This window comes from Mytilus californianus, unplaced genomic scaffold (assembly GCF_021869535.1).
Source record: "Mytilus californianus isolate M0D057914Y unplaced genomic scaffold, xbMytCali1.0.p SCAF_1, whole genome shotgun sequence".
NCBI classification, from domain to species: Eukaryota; Metazoa; Mollusca; class Bivalvia; order Mytilida; family Mytilidae; genus Mytilus; species Mytilus californianus.
Window position 1 is genome coordinate 134,385,278 of NW_026262581.1, and position 23,936 is coordinate 134,409,213.

The window sequence follows — 23,936 nt, forward strand, 5'->3', positions numbered from 1 at the left end:
TTGAAAAGGAATAGCCAAATTCATCCATGGTCAACTGTGCCTGTTTTCTTTATCATGTCCCATTCAGATGAAGTTTAAAGCATTTTATTTTTATTCCATACTTTAACTGATCCTTTTGTATGTCAACTTGAATTGTTCACTTGTAAGGAGCAATATGATAACTACATTTGTAATTTGGTATCCTTGCAAAGTCTAAACGTCTGTCAGATGGGTTCACCTTGACATCATTTCATGGATTAGTGAACAAGATTTTGTAAGCAATGTTTCAACTATAAGTTAGAGGGTATAAATGATTGTAAGATGTAAATAGATATAAGAAGATGTGGTATGAGTGCCAATGAGACAACTTTCCATCCAAGTCAAAATTTATAAAAGTAAACCATTATAGGTCAAAGTACGGTCTTCAACACGGAGCCTTAGCTCACACAGAACAGCAAGCTATAAAGGGCCCCAAAAATAACAAGTGTAAAACCATTCAAACGGGAAAACCAACGGTCTAATCTATATAAAAAACGAGAAACGAGAAACACTTATGAACCACATCAACAAATGACAACTACTGAACATCAGATTCACTGGCAGTGTTCATCTGACATTGACCTAATTTCATTGTCCATTGGTTAATGTTGAGTTTTCGTGGTTTTTGTCTCGCCTGCGCTGAAAGTCGCAGTATGCGAGACATAGGTATTACTATCCAGCAGTGGCAGCAGCAGCGGCGCCCGGCATAAATTATTTGTATAAAGCTTTATATTTCAGAAGGTAGAAGACCTGGATACTTCATACCTTGTATGCAAATACCTCATGTTACGAAGTTTCCGTCTGTCATATGCCCATTGTCCTTGACCTCAATTTCATGGTTCAGTGACTGCTTGAAAAAAAATTACAGTTTTTTTGTCATGTAAATTTCTCACTTATTATGAGTAAAAGGATAACTATATTTGGTATATGGGTTCCTTGCAACGTCTACGTGTCAGTCAGACAGGGTTCACCTGACCTCGACTCATGGATCAGTGATCAAGGTTAAAGTTACGTGATTAGGTCCGTTTATCAGATACTACAAGCAGCAGGTCAACATTTGTGGTGTATGGAATGATTGTAAGGGGTACATGTCAGACTGGCAGGTTTCATCTGACCTTGTCCTCATTTTCATGGTTCATTGGTCATTGTTATTTTTTTGTGTTTTGGTCTGTTTTTCAAGTACTGTAAGCAATAGGTCAACCATATTTGGTGTATGGAATGATTGTAAGGTGTTCATGTCTGTCTAGTCAGTATCATCTAATCATTTCCATGGTTAACATTAAGTTTTTGTGTTTTGGTCTGTTTTTCAAGTACCATAAGCAATGGGTCAACTATATTTGGTGTATGGTATAATTGTAAGGTGTACATGTCTGTGTGACAGTTTTTATCTGACCTTGACCTCATTGTCATGGATCTTTAAAAATGTTAAGTTTATGTGATACTAGTAGTAAAACCTTTATCTTTAAGGCTTTCAACATAAAATCAATGGTCAGTAAAACAGGCGAGACATTTCAGCGTGTGCACTCTTGTGTTAATTCTCAGATATTATAAGAAAGGGTCAACTATATTTGGTGAAGGGGATGAGATGTACAGGTCCATTTGACATGGTTAGATGATTAATGTTAAGTTTTTGTGGTTAAGTCCGTTTTTCGGACAATATACGCAACACGTCAACTGTACGTGTTATTAAGGTACATGTCAGCCTGGCCGGGTATTTCTGACCTTGAACTCGCTGTCATGGTTTGTTGGTCAATGTTAAGTTTTATGGAATGATTGCTATTTGTACATGTCAGCCTGGCAGTGTTTGAGACCAGCTGAAGCCCGCCTCCGTTTGTGGGATTTTCTCGCTGCGTTGAAGACCCATTGGTGGCCTTGGGCTGTTTTTCTGCTCTTTTGTCGGGTTGTTGTCTCGGACACATTCTCCGTTTCCATTCTCAATTCTATTCATATGACCTTGACCTCATTTTAATGGTTCATTGGTCAACGTTAAGTTTTCATAGTTATATTCGGTGTATGGAATGAATATAAAGTGTACGTGTCCGTCTCTCAGGATTCATCTTACCTTGACCTTATTTACATCAATCATTGATAATGTTGTGGTATACGTGTATCCAGGAACATATATATGTTAGATATACTGTTCCCAGGTGTATCAAACCTTTATCTTAAATAATTTCAACATACATTCAATCATAATTTGTAAAACAGGCGAAATATTTCAGTGTGCACTATTTTTTCATATGTACATGAAAATTTGGTAAACGGACAGAAAGTCACAGGACAAAAAGTCACAGGACATAAAGTCACAAATTGGATAGGACAAAAAGTCACAAATAATTTGTTGACAATTGTTTGAATATATAAGAGAAAGATCTTCAAATAATTTCTTTTTTTACATTTATTCATTTTTAAGTATAGGAAATTGTTCATAAGCCTTGATAAATGAAAAAATATTAAATTTTAATCATGCAAATGATATATTTCGTGGCACCATGAAGCCATTTAAGTGCCAAACCACTTTGACATTTTGTTATCATAACAATTATTTGATCATCATTGATATTTATTGAAAAAATTTTAATAACAAAGTTGCTTCATATATTATAGTTCAAGAAAAAATCAAAAATTTACTTTTAAAATTAGTGTTTTCTTGTTCAGAGAAAAATAATCTCAAAACTGAATTGTGACTTTTTGTCCTGTGACTTTTCGTCCGTGACTTTTTGTCCTGTGACTTTCTGTCCTACAATCGAAAATTTGTACATTGTTAGATCTTGATATGCAGATAGATAAATTGGAAAGATATTCCTATACCCATACAGTTTTTCTGACTGGCTGGTTAGTCTGTTTCTTAATCCTTTGTCTTCCAACTTATATTTGGTCTATGTGGTTCGTCAAGCTTTCATATCATCAAAGTACTAGTATTATATGTCTTTGTACTTTATAAATGTATTATGAACCACAAATATAATCGTCTAATATCAATATCTTTTAACATTTTAAATTTCCCACTAAAGATATGAAATGAGTCCCTAGAGCAGCTTTATTCTCAATTTTCGAGGGATACAAAACTATATTTTAGTTGAGATTTTAAGTAAATATAGGTCTTTCTTTTACAATATGTATAAGAAAGACAAACTTGTTTGGATATTTGAGGTATGAATTTGACACCGAAAAATGTTTGTCTACTTTAAGGGACTTATTGGTGATTTCAGGTATATAATTTATTTTTTAGTACACCCACCTAAAACGTAGCTATCTATTCATTCGACTTTTCCCTGTTGTCAAATAGTATTTCGGTGCATATTCCATCAAATCATCGCACAAGGCGAAAGATTTACAAGATATCAACGAAAAAAATATTTTGATTTCTAATAAATGAAATAAGATGTGAAAAAAGCGATATTACAGAGACAAGAAAGTGTATATTATTGTAATATTTAGGTTTTGTTCTTGAAATTGGCCCTGATTGGCAACTTAACACCAAGTTTCAATAAATGGCTGTTCCTCTTACAATGAACAATAGTAGCATGCATTATAAATTTATGTCCAAATTTATCTTAATCCCCACAAAATTTATGATTGATTTTAAATATTCTTCTAGATTAGCTGAAAAGAAAAGCTATCATAAAACTTAAATCTTTCTTGGTGTTTTCATATAAAATCATTATGAAGCAGATGCGAAATGCATACTCGCCTTCTAGCAAAACAAATATGGAGTTGAATACCGTTTGTTTTTGCTGTACTGCACTAGACTATATGAAAAATCCATAAATAAATATGGGTCATCAAGATCCCTAAATAATTGGGACTACTTTTGTTTATAACTTACGATCAATTTTAAGTATAAATGTTTTTGTGAAACTGACGCCTTAATTCTATGAGAACATTGAATGACTTTTTTGATACATACAACCAGAAAAAGGATCATTGTAAATTACAGTATCTAAATTTTCATATAAAGACTATATATATATATATACAAGTCTAAATTGAAAACAACGTTCAAACCTATGATTGCGTTGGATACTGCAATTTTTATACGTGTGCATGCAAAACAAATTTCTTGGTAGAGGGGTCTAAATACAGCACAAACAACATTTTCCAAAAGACCAAAACAGTGAAAAAGCATATTTTAACAAAACGCTATATATATATACGCATACTCCTAGATAGAGATTGTACTTGACAATTCAGATAGCAACTAGGAAAAAAGCCTCTGAACGAATGTTATGTATAGTCATTGTGATTCCTTTTAGATTGTATATATATAACTACAGTACAGTCCACAAGCCAAAGATAACAGCAAATGGGATTGCAGATGCCATCTGACCTTTGTTTCATTTTTATTGCATGCATGTTTGCCATTTTTGAAATTTTTTTCACTGTTCATTCAAGTTTGAATTATTGATAAAAGAAGCTGCTCGGCGTTTCACTAAAACAATACGACTAAAATTATTATCATAAGTCAAGAACAACTCAGGCAGTATATCTACGATCAACTTTAGTCGTAATAGTTTTAGTGAAACGCAGGCCTGTGTCAATGAGACAGTCGCCCGAGTCCATCCTAGTTTGATGGAATAAAACAATGAATACCAAAGATATACAATAATTGCATAAATGTCTATATGGACAGGACTAAAAACCTACACCCACTAATGTTTGTTTTCGTGGAGTAAGGCACTTTAACCTGCATGTAAGCATATTAGACAGTTTAAAATGTAGGCAGTATATTCATTTCAATTTTTTTTAAAATAATCATTAAAATGCTCTAAAGCGAATTTGTAGAAAACTTGGACTAATGCATTATTCCAGAAGAAACAAGACTAGGTATTGTGATGAATATCTTGATGTCAATTTTTGACTTCCGTTTTGTACTTAAAATCCTTATTCTCAGAGGTAATCAATTGATACAGTATGTTTTTTAGTTTACTAAAGTTTATACTAAAAGAGATACTAGCCCGTAAAAAGTATCATCAAGAAAACCCTAACATTTATCTAGGAACTTATAAGCGATATTGAAATTTCATCTAAGGGTTTCAAAGCATATAGATATACATGTATATATATAAAACAAATCTTTGTTTGCTTTAATTGTATTTTGTAACTTATTTGTTGTTCTGTTCTTGTAATTATATATTCATCAAAATGTAAATCTTCTGTATAATGGAGGAAATGAAGAGAATCAATCAATTAATCAACCAATATTTTATATCAAGTGCATAATATTATGACCAGGTAATGTGGTATGATTTCAAATGAGACTTCTGCCGACCAAAGACCAAAATGACAAGGATGTGAACAACTACAGGTCAAAGTTCGTACTTCAACAATGAGCAAAACACATATCGTATAGTAACTATAATCTAAAAGAGGCCCCGAGATAACAAAGTGAGAACAAAGAGATATACAATGGTCTGATTTATACTAAAACAATCAACGAAAAACAACTTTGACAGACAGTAATACATGAAAGATTCCTTGCTTGGGACAGGCACATCAAGAATATCTTTTTTTCTGGTTCAAAATGTATGTTCATTGTTTGCTAGGGAATGACGTAGAGATGATAGTATAAATGATTATTAATATATATGGTGACAAAATGTGTCGCCATTTCACAAAATATAGACAATACAAATTAGCATCAGTATTAAAAATAACCAATACTACAGTTAATTACCCAGCTCACAGATTGATGGTCCGAAATACTTTATGTAAGTTAAACATTAACTGGCTAATTTTGACTAATTCAAATATGTGGTGCGATGTACGACAGGTTTTTAGTAACCATAGATTTTTTAAACAAAACAAACGGACAGTATTTATATGAGGAGCTAGAAAATTTAACTTCATGTGAACCAGTCTGATTTGAAAGTGAGACAAACAGGAGAATAAACATGATGTTGTCTGTATTCTTTGTTTTTACTTTACTAGCAGGTAAGATTTGAATACAAAATATGTCTTTTCAATTACAACTACTAAATTTGGGTTTTATGTTTTAAAAATGTGTCTGTATGTGTTTTATTGTTTATTTTCAATTCATTCATATAATATAGCTTTTAATTCATCAATTCGCAAATGTCTTATTGATAATGTTTCAAATATGAGCAGTGAAGATCTCTTTTAATTTATGTGTACTTATAATCCTTACATTTTGGGTTGAAGGATCAGATTGACAAACTAAATTATTTTTCAGAGACTAGTATTATCTAAGTTTTTATTCGTCAGAAAATACGAATTTCAATGAATTTCTTTTTTAAACAGCTTGTCATGCAGCAACATGGCAGATCTCTCCATTCAATACCTCCGCTGTCACGGGAGAAAATGCGACTTTGGCCTGCATAGCCATTACAGCTAACGGAGAAAATATACAATGGAAAAAGGTAAGATAACTTTATGTGTTTCTATTTCATAAGATTTAAGGCCAATACCGCATTATGTGTGATAATGTTTGCACATACTGATTAATTTTAGATATTTATGTAATACAAAGTGTATGCAAAATTTTGGTCTTTTATGTGATTCATGTCCCTTTTTAAAGTATTTTTATGCATTCCATGCCAAGCATAATCCTTTTAGGCAGAAAATTGATACACAAAATCTTTCTCATTAACTGCTTTAATCAAGAAATTGTTCTTTTTTAACTTCCTTAAATATTTAGTTAAAACTGAGTTTACTATATGATTGAAGAACATGACATGATAATCGAAGCCAGAAGGTTTTATGTATGGTTTTAAAAAAATGTTATGTGAAAACTTGAATTAAAAGAAACTCATTTTGAGTGTTTAAATCGATCCGACTCTCGACATTTTTGTATCTTTGTAGGTGGTAGGCAGTTCAGTTACAGCTTTAACTCTAGATACTACCATTCTAGCGAGTGACAAGAGCAAGTATGCTGTGACTGGAACGTATAACTTAACGGTAGTTAATGTACAGACTTCAGATGAAGGACTCTATCAGTGTGTTATCGGAGCTACTACTAAAGAGGCATCACTACAAACCGTCGGTAAGGTCTAATATAATGCTGGTTCTGTCGTCGGTAAACTATACCGAGTTTTTGATTTTCAACTTGGTATTTTTGTCGTTTATTTGTTAACTTATTTTTTTGTGTGTTTACTCATTTGCTGGTTGATCTTGATATATTAGAGAGCCGTTATTTGGTTGGTGTGGTTTTGGATCATTAGTTGCTTCAATCATTCATTTAATATTCCATTATTTTATGTTTTTCTTTTGTCGTTGTCATTTTGGTTTGTACCAGTCTTTATATTTTCCTAAGCTGTGAGACAGGAGACGAATTTTGTTGTTTTGCTAAATGTGTATCCATTTAAATGTTTTCACCACTTAGATAAACTGAAAATGTAGGCATCGTGAGTCAAATTTAATTGATATATTTCTTTCAGTTTTGCCAACCAATGTATCTACCTACTGGGAGACATCACCAACCATTGGGAACATTGTCAACATCACTTGCCGGGCAACGTATGGCAAACCTCCTCCCTATCTGAGGATTTACAAAGATAACATTGACATAACACATCTAGCGTATTATTACACAGAAAACACCAGATCTAGTGGTAAGTATTTTGGGTAGTGATATTTCAGTTGTGCAGAATTAATACGCATATTTAGCCATTGTTTTAAATTTATGAAACGTTTGAAAACTTTTAGTAATAATGTTATGTAGTATAAAGATATAAATCTTAGAGGTGCCTTTATTTTTTTCAAATATATCAAACATCTTTAAGCAGGTTTAATTTAATATGTTTTTTAAATTTTTTTCCAGGTTATGGAGACGCTGTTGCTAGTGCTGCTTTGACCTTGACATCACTTGATGTTAACAAAGACATTCGATGCGAAGTTGAATATGACGGTCTTTACAATGCCATGAACTACACTATGAACACAAATTTGAGTAAGATTTATTTATTCATAGCAACTGTTTATGTTATAGCTGACATTGTACTACAAGAAAAGAAGTTGAAAGTAAAACTGCATTTAGATTAGCTATTACTAATGTTTCTGGCCATTTTGGAGATGTTACAATGTATAATATTATCCACGATTTATATATAAACATAAAAATGAATCAGATATCCAATCCAAATTAAGATATAATAACATAGTAGTATGTCGTTTGGAATTATACCGCTGTTTGTTATAATAACATAGTAGTATGTCGTTTTGAATTATACCGCTGTTTGTTATAATAACATAGTAGTATGTCGTTTTGAATTATACCGCTGTTTGTTATAATAACATAGTAGTATGTCGTTTTGAATTAATTTATACCGCTGTTTGTTATAATAACATAGTAGTTTGTCGTTTTGAATTATACCGCTGTTTGTTAAATAATAGATTCTAACATTAGATTTTAATGCAATTTGACAGTTCTAAGGAAAGAAAAAAATTAAATATATTAGAATGAAGAGTAAAAATTCAATTAGGTTTAAGTATACCTGTAAAGATTTGGCAAACATGATGAAAAAGATTGATTTGTATAATAATAACGCTTTTTATTTTCAGATGGCGGTGCATCAATCAAGTTACATGGTCTTGCTGCTGCCCTGATGTTCATTATGGTTGCGGTTACTCAGAGTTTATAAAGACTTGTATTTAATTGTGGCTTCATCTATGAGATTTCCCAATGCACTTTGTCACGAATGCTGTATTAGAAACAATGAAATAGCTCTTGATATACTGGTTACTCTGTTGTTGAGCATGGATGAGATAAATCTAGTCAGTTGTAAAAATATACTTTATTTAGTTTATTTATTATATTTATTGTATTTATTACTTTTCGTAGTGCTTTTTGTGGACAGTGCAATCGAATTCACAAAAAGAAAATCGAATACTTGTTTTATTGATTTGCACGTTCCACAAATTGCTTGCATGTGACTCTATAGTCAGAGATTATTGCTTGAGTTGATGTTTTAAGCTGATGATAATCATGTTTTTTTAGTGTAATTAAAACTTCTTTGTTTGACATTTCTATGTGTAAAATACAAAACGTACAGCACCCTTATGACTACAACTTTCGTTTAAATCCTTCCAGTAAATTTCTCTTATCTGTAAACATTTTACCAGTTGATGAGATATATTTGCTAGAAGAACTGTAGGAATTGGGGAGGAATGTAGTGACCTTTCGGTATTGGGAAGCAATGACTAGATGTTGTTGTATACTGTGATATTATTGATCTGTAAAACTTGTGTGAATTTATTTTTGTGAAAGTATATATTTATAGAAAATAAAGATAACAAAATGTTTCCTTGTTTTATCAGTTTTATTGGAGATTAATTTAAGAAAATCAAAATTGGCATTTGTACTAAACAATATAACGATATAGGTGTTTATTCACTTAAAAGTTCAAAATAAAGATATGATTGAAAGCTATTGGAACTTGAAAATACAAGTGTCTAAATAATACCCTCCAGACTTGTTCAAGAATTTACTAATTGATTGATTGATTGATTGATTGATTGGTAATTGCTTTACGCCTCATCAGCACAAAAAGGCAAATTTACTAATGAACGACTAGCTAATAAGTCAGACCTGAACCAACGACAAGTATTACATAACAGGTTCCTGGCTTGGGACAGTCACATAACGAATGTTGCGGGGTTTAATATGTGTGTAAGTGCCCAACCTAACATGGGACAGCTGTGTAAAAACACAACAGAAGAATAAAGTCTAAAATCAGTTTGAAAAGGCTTGACTCATCATGTCAGTACTTTGCATAAACAGAACCGATCTTATTGTACTCGCAGTTACTGAAAGCTAGTTTACAGCACAGTTTCAACTACTAGTAATAGATAAACATTGTTCTCCTCGACAAAATGTCGATCAGTAAACTTCCGACGAATTTAGTATACAAACGTCAAAAGCAGTCTGAGAAAAACATGACCGTGTGCTATGCCAACATGTATGGAGGACCACAAATGATGTAAATACCTGAATTATAATACATATAAAAAATAAGGTGTGGCATTATTGCCAAGGAGACAAATTTCCATTAGAGATCAAATGATGTAGAAGTTGTGTACCGCTTTCAACACTGAGCAAAACCCATACCGCTAAGCAAACTATAAAGACCGTCTGACATGACAAATGTAAACCAATCCTAACGAGAAAACGAACGGCCCGATTTATGTACAAAACAATAAACGAAAAACTAATGTGATATGCAGCAAAAAACGACAACATGTTCCTGACATGGTACAGACACATACATAATGTGACTGGGTTAAACATGTTTGAGGGCGCCCGTCGACCATCCCCCGACCCCAACCTGTGACAGTTGCGAAACAGCACAACATAAGAACAAACTTTAAAAATCAATGGAATAATTCTTAACTCATAACTTATAAGCAATGGGCTAAAATATTTTACCGGTTGATCAGTTTAAAGAGATGAATTACTAGTAAAACAGCAATTGAGTGAAACATTTTAGCAAATTGGTAGTGTGAAAGGACAAAATCTGTCTAATATGGACATTAAAAGTGAAATCGATGTTTAGTACCAAATAAGACAATAAACAATACCAATTTTATGAGTTTTATGTTGCAAACTAAAATAATGGTGCAAATGCTCATTAAAAACTGGTCCCACTACATAGAATATTTGCCAGATTTATTATCTATTTTTTAAATTTAGTTAATGTGAGCTACATGTAAAACATACAGTAGCAGCAGTACTTCATTGTTAAAAATAAGGAGATGTGGTATAATTACCAATGAGACAACTGTCCAACATTGTCTAAATAACGTGGATTTTTAAAAGCAATTACATGTATAGGTCACGGTACGGTCTTCAACAATGAGCAAACCGTATAGTCAGCTTTAAAAGGCCCGATAAGACAAAAAGTGAAACAATTCAGAGGAGAAAAAAAAACAGTGGCCTGAGTTATAACAAAACATTACATGGTAAAAAGAAAAATATCATACAACAACAAACAACAACCACTGAATCACATTATATTAACATTACCTATAGATATGAATGCATACTCATGGTAAGATTGATTGTGGGGAGGTTTAACAAAATTTAAAGATCATTTTTCAAATATCAGAAAACAGATTATTTGGGGAAATAGATACATTAAACTTTGCAACAAAAGTTTGATCTTTCAAAACTGGGTAGCAAGTGGATTGATATATATTAACGACATACTAGATCGTGAGGGAAAGTTATCAGAGGTTTTTATTTTAGAAAAATTAAGCAATAAGTCAATTTGGATTGCAGAGTTTAAGATATTAAAATCCTCCATGCCGAAGGAAGGGCAGCAAGTTCTGATTAAAAAAAACTCTATAAAGAGTAAAATCAGTATTAGTAAGGATAAATTGAGATGGGGAAATAAACAAATAGAAACAAAAGATATCTATAATAAAATGTTATATATAGTTTAGTAGATCAAAAATATACACAGCCAATTGTTATCAATATCTGGACAAGATATTTAAAGTTAGATTACAAGCCACATATGTCATTCGTAAACAATTTTATATTTAAATTATTAAGAGAGAACAAGATGAAAATGTTTAGATGGAAACTGCTAAATTATATTATTCCCACAAAGCAGTTGCTATTCAAATGGAAAATTGCTAATAATAGTAAATGTATTTTTTGTAAAACAGAATGAGAGGAAGATTACTTTCATTTCTTTATTACATGTTCTTTTTTAAAAGACTTCTGGGATAAAGTGTAACATCTTCTTACACAACTCAATTTTGAAAATAAGATATCAGTTTAACATATAGTATTTGGATACAAAATATCAGATCAGGGTTATTATGGTTTTAACAATATTTTGACAGTTTTAGGTTTTTGCATTTTCAAGTCATACTATGTTTCAGAGCAATAATTGAAATGCTTAGATGTGTATGAATTGTTTATAAAAAAAATAAAGAAGGGTTATAAATGAAAGCAAAATGATTTCTCAAAATGTATTTTTCATAAATTTGAAAAAATTGATTTAATAGAAAAATTTATATATCTTGTCATAGTTCATGTAATGTTGTTTATTATATTCTGAGTATGTTCCTGGCAACTCAGAAGTATTTCACAGGAATACTCCACTGGCGCTTGGACAGTGAAGTATTATTGTAACAGGCAATCTAAAGAATAAAGAATATATTTGTTGTTAAAAAAAAACAACTTTTCATCCAAAGACTATGAAAAAAAAGGTTGCAGTGTGTTGGTACTGAAGAAATTGATTGATTGATTGTTGGTTGGTTAACGTCCAGTGGCAAATATTTCATGCATTTTCAGGACGATTGAATGAAATTGTGAGAAACTTGCAATATACTCTTCTTGATCAATTCTTATGAATACAAAAAACGAAGGCTGCGTAAGAAGCACTTATCATGCGCACTGAAATCTGTTTCTCATAATTTCGCTAGGATTGGTATATAAATATACCAGCGGCGTATTCAAACCCCTCTCGATCGTAGATCAGACAGAAATATAAATTCATGAAATTTTATAGATACCGAAGAAGACATAACCATATCTGCATAAAATATATTACACACCAACATTTTATATTCTATCCTATTGGTAAAGACGGTATTATGGAAAAGCTGAATTTAGCTGCATGAAACAATAATATCTAAAAAGGAAAAACTTCCAATGGAGCAACATCGGCGGTGAGACTGACGTGTAAACAGTCATTGCTAGGAAAGAACGCTTTTGTGGCAACGACAAATGAAAACATCTCTACGGCCACCAGTGACACAGATATTCCGTCACGGCCATCTTAGTCATGATTGTATCCGTTAAACAGTCGAGTGATGCCATTAATTATTTAGAACCATTGGTTCAATAGCTTCCTTGTAAGCCTCCCTCTCTATAAAGGAAATCCTGATAGGAAACTGGTAACTCGGGAGATTTAGAACTTCTCAAAAGGTAAAGACACCTGACCTTTTTTGAAGATTGTATGCAAAATTGTTGACCTCTACTGATATATCTTTCGTTTATTGTCGTTATCGGTTTGCTTTCTCATTGACAGAACTTCAAAGGAGTATACCCAAAATCCCCTTTTATCCATAGTTGTCTATAGAAAAACATGTCCAATAAACGTGACAAATATGATGTCAATAAAACATTAAAAATTAGACATATAGTTGATGGTAGTTAAAGTGAACTTATTTTCAAACCAAAGTGTTTTTAACAAAGAATAATTTAGCCCTTTAGCCATCTATACCGTTCACTCTTTTTAATTGTTAAACAAAGTTGGTCTAATTCTGTCAGTCTGTTTTCAAATTGGGAATTTCAAGAATTGAGATCTCAAGATCAAATGTTTTTTTTATTACCGTTAAACGACGATGGGATTTTGACTGTGTGTACTCCAACATGTCTGTATTTTTTTTTATTCAAAATCTATCAACATCCAATTACGGCAGCACTAGAGTAGGCAGTTACAAAGTAGAAATTCGTTTATATACTTTAGGACATAAAATCTTTCCTTATGGGAACATTACTTCATATCGAAATAGAACGAGACTTATTAAAATTATTTAAAACTGAAGGTTAAAGATATAGAAAATATGATTTAAAAATATCACATTTAAAAGCGGTCTTCTTTATTAACTAGATTATACATCAAACAAATGGACTAATACTATTAAATGTAAAATGAACTGGCTAATTTCGTGGAACTATAGAGAACAACCTCAGACCATTGTCTAACAGTGACCAAGGTTTCCAAATAACAACAAAAAGTAAGTATTTATATAGAAAAGTTGGAGATGTCTGTCTCAGATAATGTGAGCAACGATTATTAATGATGTGGACTGTTTTAAGTTTGTTGTCTTTCTTTACGGGTAAGAGTTCAATTTAGTTCTAGGAGATATAGTAACATTAATCTGAAAAAAGATTCTAGGGTAAATTATCATTGTATTGTAATTATTTTGATGCTACTTGCTACTTCAAATTTATTTTCAACAATTAACCAGATAAGGAAAAATACAGGTTCCGATAAATGGCTCATATACACTGACATCAATTTCTACATAGACTAAGAATATTGTTTTGTCTTAACAGCTTGCCATGCAGCTTCATGGCAAATAACGCCATTTAACACATCGGCTGTCCTAGGAGAAAATGGTACATTGGCATGCATAGTGACTGTAGCTAACGGAGAAAATGTACAGTGGAAGAAAGTAAGGTGTACTAGTTTGCCAAAAAAATGATAACAATATTTTTCCTTATTTCTTTTCGAGTCTGTGAACACTGCAATATCTAAGTTGATATAATTACTTTGAAATTTAGTACAAAATTGTTTTAACTTCGAAATTAAGAAAAAAACATATATAATAGATTAAGAACACTGTTATAACACTCATAACCAATGTTTATATGGCTTTTTGATAAAGACTGTTAGGATGTAAGTTTTCTTTTAGGAATGCCCTTTCTTTTATTTATCACGAACCTTTACAGATTTATACTGTAATGTGTGTTTTTTTTTTTATTTAGGTGGTAGGCAGTTCAGTTACAGCTTTAACTCTAGATACTACCATTCTAGCGAGTGACAAGAGCAAGTATGCTGTGACTGGAACGTATAACTTAACGGTAGTTAATGTACAGACTTCAGACGAAGGACTCTATCAGTGTGTTATCGGAGCTACTACAAATCAAGCTTCCTTACAAGCCGTGGGTAAATATATTGCGGTTGTCGGTATTTACACCTTCTGAATAAACTCTCCCGAATATTCGGTGACGACTTTGTTTTGTCTAAGATTTGACCTGGCGATAACTTCGTCCTAAAGATGCAAAGACGAGCGTTCCAAATTAGAAGTACAAACTGCTAGGATCATGAAAGGCATTCAAAACAATACGATACACAAATAGTTAAGCTCGCACAAATATTGCGAAATATATCAACAATAAGACACAATAAAACAAAACAAACACTGCCATTTCAACGAGGATAGATACTGAAAATCTGATTGAATACACGAATAATGCTGATAATTGCTATAGCTAGTTCAAATATTTTGATGTACGCGTTGCTTAAAGTCAGTTCAGCATTTGTTTATTCACATTCAGTTAAAATTACAAAAAGCAGTGTCTACTGAGTTTTAAGCAAATATAATGAATCAATTATCTGCTATAACGCACCTAAGATGTTATTATTTTTTTAGTTTTGCCAACTAACGTGTCCACCTACTGGGAGACATCCCCATCCATTGGGAACATCGTCAACATCACTTGCCGGGCAACATATGGCAAACCTCCTCCATATCTGAGGATTTACAAAGATAACATTGACATAACACATCTAGCATATTATTACACAGAAAACACCAGATCTAGTGGTAAGTATTATTATCGTCATTCTTTTTGTTGGTTGATATCATATACTGTTGTTTATTGAAAAAGGCTAAATATGAAAAGAGTTCTAACGGATCTTTCATGTAAGAAGTTATGACCATTTGTTTTATTTGTCTTTGTTTTTACCATAAGAAATGTTTGGTCATTCATATTTCTAATGAATACTGTGTTTTTGCCTTCCATCATCAATAATAATATATAAAGGTTAACTACTTATTGCTCACAACAACAAAAGTTTGCCTATGTCTGTACTACACTATCAGATCTTTATACAAGATTGTCGAAGTTTTCTCCGCAACTCTGCAAGTAAACAGAACTAATATATAATATACACACAACATATATTTGAATGATAATAAGATATCTTTGTAGTTTATTCTTTATCAGATAGCAAATTTCATGGAGTACTTTTTTTTGCGTTAACCAAAAAATATATTCATGCACCAGACCAATTCAATGACGCAAATATACAATTTACGTGTGATAGAGGTTATGAGTGGGGAAATTAAATTCCTCATCTCAAATTTATAAGAATTATAAGGATTAAACGCCTTTTAAAAGGAATTTATTGGTGTATAAACTGGACCAAGTCACTACTGTTGCCTTTATTTACCGGAGACGCTTAAATTTTTCTTTAAAAGCAAATTGTGGGGTCTTTTTTAACCACAAAAAAAAGATACACTTCTATGTTTTTTGTTTGTTTTTGTTTTATCTTAGGATACGGAGATGCTGTCGCCAGTGCCGCTTTGACATTGACCTCACTTGATGTCAACAAAGACATACGTTGTGAAGTAGAATATGACGGTCTTTATAATGTCATGAACTACACTATGAACACAAATCTCAGTAAGTATAATAAGGAGATGTGGTGTGATTGTCAATGAATTTCAATGAGACAACTATCCAACAGATACCAAATGACGTGGATTTAATGTGTTTTTGTTTATATACATACTTCCAATGTGTAATATTGGTATAATTTAAATACCAAAAAAATGCTTACACCTATACAGACACAGTGGCGGATTTACCAGGGGGCACAGGGGGCACGTGCCCTGCCCCCCCCCCCCCCCAGTCGGGGTCACCAAAAAATGTTCTAACATAGTTTTATTGCTACTGTATCTGCTTATCTAGATCTGTACTTAGTTTGTACTAAACTAGTATATATGAATAATAGTATAAAATAGTGCGATGCAATTACACAGAACGAAAGCGATAACTTAATGAATATTTATTGTCAAGTTAAACCGGGCATAAATACGTTTACACTAAGCAATTACAAAACAATTGTTGCATCATCAAGTAAAGTGCCATAAATATGCATTGGATTAAAGCAATAGAAGTGCACATGTAAAATAAGTTTTAAAGACGTAAATGCATAATCTGTTGTTATTTCATCAATGTAAAAATGTTACATCATGATGATGTATGTTACATATATTTTCCTTTTAACGAACTCGATTTGATATCTACTGTCTTTTGTTCGTTGAAATGGTTTGTGGTTCTCTTCGGGGACTCCGGCTTCCTCCACCAATAAAAACTGACCGCCACGAAATAGCACAGTAGTGTTGAACGTGGCGTTAAACACCAATCAATTAATCAATCAAAATGGCCTGATATTATATTTTTCCTTATGAAGCTAACATTTTTTTATATATATTTTTAGATGGTGGATCATCCATAAAAGTACATGGTCTGGCCTCTGTGATAATGTTTATGATGGTGGCAATTATTCAGGCTATGTAAACTCAAAACATTGATGTGACATCTGCGATGGTTCCACGTACAATTGAACACTATCTGCGTGACGTTGATTATCACTGAACTTTGTGTGTGTATAATATTACTAAGAAATAGAAATTTGTGAAATTGAATTATTCAGTTACTCTCTGATTCAAATAACGAAGCTATTGTATTTGATTCCACAACTCGAAGTCCTCTGATACTACATTTCAATTGTCTTCCACACAGAATTTTGATACTTAATATGGTTGGTAAAGGATGGATTCTGTGCAAGGACATGGGGATATTACTTCTACAGACATCACATAATGCGTTCGCTGATAATCAATAAGGAATAATACCCTCTCTTACTACGTTTCGTTGTCGCCCTTCCATAGAATGAGATATGTTTGAATACTATCTGAACTCAAAGGAAGGATTGTAGAAAGTTGGGTTTGTGATAAAACTTTCGGTACTTGGAATTAATGACTTGTTGTCGCGTTTATATATAATACAATTGTATATTCCAAATAAAGATAACAAAACTGTTTCTTTTTCATTTCTCCTTAACACAAGTTTTACAAAATCGTTATAATATAATTCTACATTTACTGATACATTAGAAGGATAATAGGAATCAGCTATAGTATTGGGTGGCACAACTGACCACATCAACCAGCAAAAGTATTGGGTGGCACAACCGACCACATCAACCAGCAAAAGTATTGGGTGGCACAACTGACCACATCAACCAGCAAAAGTATTGGGTGGCACAACTGACCACATCAACCAGCAAAAGTATTGGGTAGTACAACTGACCACATCAACCACAAACATCTATTTATTCCGAGAAAAACCTGCACACACAAAGACGAACAACATAGAACAACAAAAACTCAGAATAGTTAGGACAAAATACAACAATTGTAACTAAATTAGTTAGTATACCACGCCTGTAGCTATTGCTCTTGACAGATTTTAGAAATTTTCCGAGCTTAGATATATAATTTTTATAATGTTTTAGTCCCATTTACAACATAACAATGGAAAGAATGGTGAGGCATTTCTTGTTAATGATTGTTGAAAACTTGCTTTAAAAACTATATAACCGAGTTGAAAGAAAGAGTTTTAGAAAAATCACAAAAACTATATTTTTTCATTAAAAAAAAGTAGAGTATTTAAACTTGTCTACAAATCCGTACAATTAATTATATGCCCACCCCAACGTGTATAACCGCCTCCGTCTGTGGCGTGAGAAGTCAAGGGTTAGGCTTACGTCATGAAGAAATTAAAGGCTTTAAGTTTAGTATTTGTAGCTTTGAAGCATTTAGAAGGATAAACAATGGTCGATTCAGAGTCATTATACCAATACGTGCATGTAGAAAACAATTTGAAAGAAACGCCACAACTGTCAAAAACGCATCTGATTAACATTTTCTGTGAAGTACTTTCATTTCTTTATTCTGTATTTAAGTATCCTGATCTTCTTGGTAGTGTATAGTTACTGTCACAGACACTGCCGAGTCAAAGCTGACTGTGTACAGTTACTGTCATAGATACTGCCGAGTCAAAACTGACAGTGTATAGTTAATGTAATAGATATTACCGAGCCAAAGCTGACAGTGACACAGTTATTGTCATAGACACATCCGAGTCAATGTTGCATAGAAGGCTAATATTATTGTTACTGAAACATTAAAAATGCGTGCCTTTGCAGTGAATGAAATAACGTCTCAGATTCCATTAAACATTAAGTGTAGGATGGTATGCTATATTAAGGTTAATTGCTTTGAGCTTGCTTTCAGTGACTGTGAGCATTCTTTCAGGCGGTATAATTTGTTATTTATTTTTTGTGTTTTTTGTTATCTATAGTATTATTCCCTTACGGCTTATATTAGAGTTAAATTTGTTTTCCCGTATCGTTTTCACATCGTATGTTATCCTTTATGTACAGTTTGTTAATCTAGTAATCGACAGTAAAAACAGGGGGTTGAAATTAAAAAAAAACAACATGTTTAACCCCGCCTTATTTTTATGTGGCTGTTATAGGTCAGGACCCTCATCATTAGTTGTCGTGTGTCATATCTTTGATGTTTTTCTTTTAGAACTTACCATGTGGTATATACACCGGTCTATTTTTGAAGATTATATGTTGCACTTCACTGAGATGTCTTTTGGTCAATTTTTATAAGTATAATGATTTATAGTGATTTATTGTGGAATTATGCTACGACCTGCAGAAATTTGATTAAAAGTGTAAAGTCATTGGCAGTTTTAGTGGTAATCATATCTTTTAGTGTAGCAAATTCCTTCAAATATTTCCGTTTGGTTAATATATGAATTGATGAAGGATGTAGTTATACTGTTATATTGCAGAAACATCGCGTCTGGTTTTCTTTTCTTTGTTTTTAGGGGGCGTTGGGGGCTTTTATTGATTCCTTATATTTTTTTGTGTTTGAAACGAGACATAAATGTTCCTTTTTTCTTCCTGCAAGGATTTGTATAGTAAGATATACTTACTATACAAATCTTTGCTTCCTGTAAGAAATTTATTAACATTTACATTGGTTGTTTAAACAAGGGATCTTTTCACCCTGTTCTTATGACTTTACGGCTTGAAACTTGAAATAATGCATGCCGTCCTACAATAAACATGTGTCATTTTCAACCTGCTCGACTTATATATTATTTACCATTTTTGCAGAGAAAAAAAGATACCAGACAAGAACACTTCGTCAATGTAATGGAAAGGTATTGTGAAGCCCTTCATGGGGGGATCCCAGTAATCACATAATCACAATTTTTTTTGGCCAATATAATCACATAATCATTAAATATTTGCTTAAACTCGGTAATCAAATAATCAAAAATACATTCCAAGATGATCAAATAATCAAGTAATCATGAAATATTTGGTCTAGTAATCAAATAATCACTAAAAAAACGGCGATTAGATCACATAATCAAAAACCCCATGAGGAGGCTCTATATTGTGTTCTTCAACAACTGCAGCATATTCAGCGTTTCAAAGAGTCGTTTCTAACTGCGTTGTCATGCATGTTGAAAATTATTTGAACTTCTATCAATAAATGTTTTGAACTCAGAAAATTATCAATATAGTACAGATATGTTTACATATGTAACCCATTAAGAACATTAATTTTGTCTGTGAACATTCTATATAATCTATTTTATTACTGCTTTGCGTTTGCTTATTGCTCTGGTCTTGGTGTGGCTTAACATCTTAAAATTAAGTTGATTATATTTAAGAGATAACTGTATTGTATTTGAAGCTTTGCGGACGTCCATCTGTAGTTTTACTGTCGAAATTTGAGTTTACCTGGTGATTCGGAACTTACGGAAATAATTAACACTCAACTTACGATTAGTACCATTTCAAAATCTAATATTAGGAGGATGTAGTTGAGACAACAGTTATATAATTGAATATCAAAGAACGAATAGCCTTTAGCTGGTATTGCTGTTCATAATCTTGTCGTATACTTTTACCCAATTAATTTGTTTTGCCTGACTTTATATAAGTAACCTTGTAACATGTGGTTTTGGTGTGACAAATACAAAATAAAGTTCACACAACATACGCGATAGTATGGAAAGAAGATTTTTTTTTATTTATTAAGAAGCACCCATAGTATTCGTGGCACGTAACAAATTATTCAAAATTTTCCCGATTTACATTATGTGTTGTTTTACTATTGAAAAAAGTTTTTGATGACATTGTTGTGCAAAGTAGCGACACTAATGTTGTTCGAACTGATTTATTTTTTGTAGTGGTAGGTTACCATTGAATGTTCTGTTAGCTAGGGTAATTGTATCGTTTGCAGTTTATGTATAATTCTTTGATCATATAGGGTTAATGAAAATAAAGTAAATAGATAAATGCCAAATTGACCAAATATTTTGAAACTATATATGCGGATACGTCTAATAATGAAACATTCAAACATATTATAAAAATCAAAATGATTAGAAAGCTAATTATTGGAATAGAAATTATTATTGTTTAGCATATGAAGTACGACGACCATCAAATGTTTGCACTTTTAAATCCGACAAACAAACAAACTTAAATCATTTGAAATATTTGAACAACGTATATGACTACATGACTACTAAAAATATTTGAAATATGGGAATTTTGGTCTGCGTTTTTGTTTGATGTTTCTCTGCTTTGTATCGATCTGATGAGTTAAAAGCCTTTTCAACTGATTTTTATAGTTTGTCCTTCTGTCGTTGGTTCATGTCTGTCATATTTGTTTTTCGTAAATTGTTTTTTTTATAAATTAGGCCCTTAGTTTTCTCAATATTTCTCAATTTATAGCTGACTATGCAGTATATGGTTTTCTCATTGTTGAAGGTCGTATGGTTACCTATAATTGCTTACATCCACTTTATTTGAACTTTGGTAGATAGTGGTCTCATTGGTAATCATACCTCATCTCTTATTTTTATAATAAAAAAATCATGTATCTAAGACTAAAATATCAATCAGTACACATCCAACATCCACTGGATTTAGTGTAAAGACCTCATTAACAGTCAGAGAAAAAAACACGACCTTGTGCAATGCCAAAATAAAGGTATCAACAGTCTGCCTCATATCGTGACCTACATCTAAATATTGACAATGAGGTTCAATTGAAAACAAAACTTTACAACATAAATGATGATTTCAGCTTCCAAATTTGAACTTTCCATTTCATACATCAACATTCCAGCAGCGCCTACATATGTAATATATATATTTATTATATACTTAGTAGTAAATACAGATAAATTGTATGTGTAATATAATCATTGGTAATAGTGCTGTATCAGCCACCTGTGATGATATCGATATCAGCACAGTTGCAAAGGCTTTATCACGCCTTTAATCTGTATGACGTCACGTCATCGATTGCAGTGCAAAGGCTTTATCAAACCCCTAATCTGCATGACGTCATGTCAAACCTATAATCTGTATGACGTCATTTCAAACCTCCTTATCTGTATGACATCATGTCACATAAATAGAGAATATCATATGCCTTTTTCAATATCACATCTGTATCAACCTGAGACGCCAATATAATCCCAAGAGCTCTGCTCGAGGGATTATATTGGTTGAGGGTTGATACGGTGTGTGATATTGAAAAAGCCATATCATATACACTTTATTATATACATATACCTCACGTAGATGATTTTTTATGTGACATGACGTCATACTGATAAGGAGGTTTGAAATGACGTCATACAGATTATAAGTTTGACATGACGTCATACAGATTAGGGGTTTAATAAAGCCTTTGCAACAGTAACTGCAATCGATGACGTGACGTCATACAGATTAAAGGTGTGATAAAGCCTTTGCAACCGTGCTGATATCGATATCATCACGGGTGGCTGATACAGCACGCTTGCCAATGATTGTATTACACATACAATTTATCTGTATTTACTACTAAGTATATAATAAAAAACATCTACGTGAGGTATATGTATATAATAAAGTGTATATGATATGGCTTTTCCAATATCACACACTGTATCAACCCTCAACCAATATAATCCCTCGACCAGAGATCTTGGGATTATATTGGTGTCTTGGGTTGATACGGATGTGATATTGAAAAAGCCATATGATATTCTCTATATATCTCCCAGATGAATCAATATTCAATAGCTTAATTGCATTTCCTTGATAGAGGGTTGCTGCTTACAAGATAGCTATTAACCTAAGAGTTCCAAGTTGAAATCATCCCTTTGAAAATTTTACGGACGCCATCGCGAGTTGGTTGATCGTTTTGGAAGATCTGTTTCAAAGATGACGACGGATATGTTACAATTGTCATAACCACGTGTGATCTACAAATTAAGAATTATCACCGGGTTTTTACTTACATGAGCTGCACGACGGGTGCCACAGGAGGAGCAGGATCTACTTACCCTTCTGGAGCAGCTGAAATCCCCCGTGTTTGGTGAGGTTCGTGTTGCTCAGTCTTTAGTTTTTTAATGTCAGCCAGATTTCAGCCAAATTAAGGACCAGGAAACATAGAGCAAATGGCGTTGACAAACTAAACAATTTGTAAGGGTTCCGTGGAACCCAGTGTCTCGCCTACTTTTGCTGTTAATCGCAGGCTCAACAAAAATGAGGAAAAAAATTTAATAAAAATATTCCTCTCTATACTATCTTTTGATTGTAAGTAGCTTCTGTCCAAGTTTGGTAAAAATCCAGGATAGTTTATGAATCTAATAAATGTTTTAAAAACTTAAAACTGCAGACTGTATGTAATGTTAACTGGAAGAAAAACTAAGTCCATGTATAAGTAAAATATGGAAAAAATGGAATAAAATTTTAACAAAATTTCTTTCTAGATACTAGCTTTTGATCATAAACAAGCTTCTGTCCTAGTTTGGTAGAAATCCAGGATATTTTAAGAAAGTTGTTAAAATTTTAAAAACTTTAACACAGAGTGAATGTAATGTTAACTGTCAGAAAAACTAAGTCCATTTATAAGTAAAATACGGAAAAATGGATTTTTTTTTTACAAAATTTACTTCTGGATACTATCTTATGATCATAAACAAGCTTCTTTTCAAGTTTGGTAGAAATCCAGGATAGTTCAAGAAAGTTATTTAAATTTCAAAAACTTTAACCACAGAGTGAATGTAATGTTTCCTGGCAGAAAAACTAAGTCCATTTATAAGTAAAATACGGAAAAAATGGATTTTTTTTTTACAAAATTTACTTCTGGATACTATCTTATGATCATAAACAAGCTTCTTTTAAAGTTTGGTAGAAATCCAGGATAGTTTAAGAAAGTTATTAAAATTTCAAAAACTTTAACCACAGAGTGAATGTAATGTT

General features: G+C 32.3%; 2 protein-coding genes across 2 annotated transcripts; both read left to right on the forward strand.

Moving 5' to 3' along the window:
- Positions 1-5,882: 5,882 nt before the first annotated feature.
- LOC127735358 (contactin-1-like) lies at positions 5,883-9,279 on the forward strand. Its single transcript, XM_052245518.1, has 6 exons — positions 5,883-5,952; positions 6,280-6,398; positions 6,841-7,021; positions 7,416-7,589; positions 7,799-7,927; positions 8,539-9,279. The coding sequence occupies exons 1-6, from the start codon at positions 5,913-5,915 to the stop codon at positions 8,616-8,618; spliced, it is 723 nt and encodes a 240-aa protein (XP_052101478.1). The 5' UTR covers positions 5,883-5,912; the 3' UTR covers positions 8,619-9,279.
- A 4,439-nt stretch (positions 9,280-13,718) lies between these two features.
- LOC127735364 (contactin-1-like) lies at positions 13,719-17,613 on the forward strand. The gene is made up of 6 exons (XM_052245527.1): positions 13,719-13,833; positions 14,054-14,172; positions 14,486-14,666; positions 15,154-15,327; positions 16,061-16,189; positions 17,010-17,613. Exons 1-6 carry the CDS (start codon positions 13,794-13,796, stop codon positions 17,087-17,089), a joined length of 723 nt encoding a protein of 240 aa, XP_052101487.1. The 5' UTR covers positions 13,719-13,793; the 3' UTR covers positions 17,090-17,613.
- The last annotated feature ends 6,323 nt before the right edge of the window (positions 17,614-23,936 follow it).

Coding starts and splice junctions, on each gene's coding strand:
- LOC127735358 (XM_052245518.1), top strand. CDS start 5,913: ATGATGTTGTCTGTATTCTTTGTTTTTACTTTACTAGCAG. Junction 6,399..6,840: donor AAAATATACAATGGAAAAAG/GTAAGATAACTT, acceptor GTATCTTTGTAG/GTGGTAGGCAGTTCAGTTAC. Junction 7,022..7,415: donor GGCATCACTACAAACCGTCG/GTAAGGTCTAAT, acceptor TATTTCTTTCAG/TTTTGCCAACCAATGTATCT.
- LOC127735364 (XM_052245527.1), top strand. CDS start 13,794: ATGATGTGGACTGTTTTAAGTTTGTTGTCTTTCTTTACGG. Junction 13,834..14,053: donor TTTGTTGTCTTTCTTTACGG/GTAAGAGTTCAA, acceptor TTGTCTTAACAG/CTTGCCATGCAGCTTCATGG. Junction 15,328..16,060: donor AGAAAACACCAGATCTAGTG/GTAAGTATTATT, acceptor GTTTTATCTTAG/GATACGGAGATGCTGTCGCC.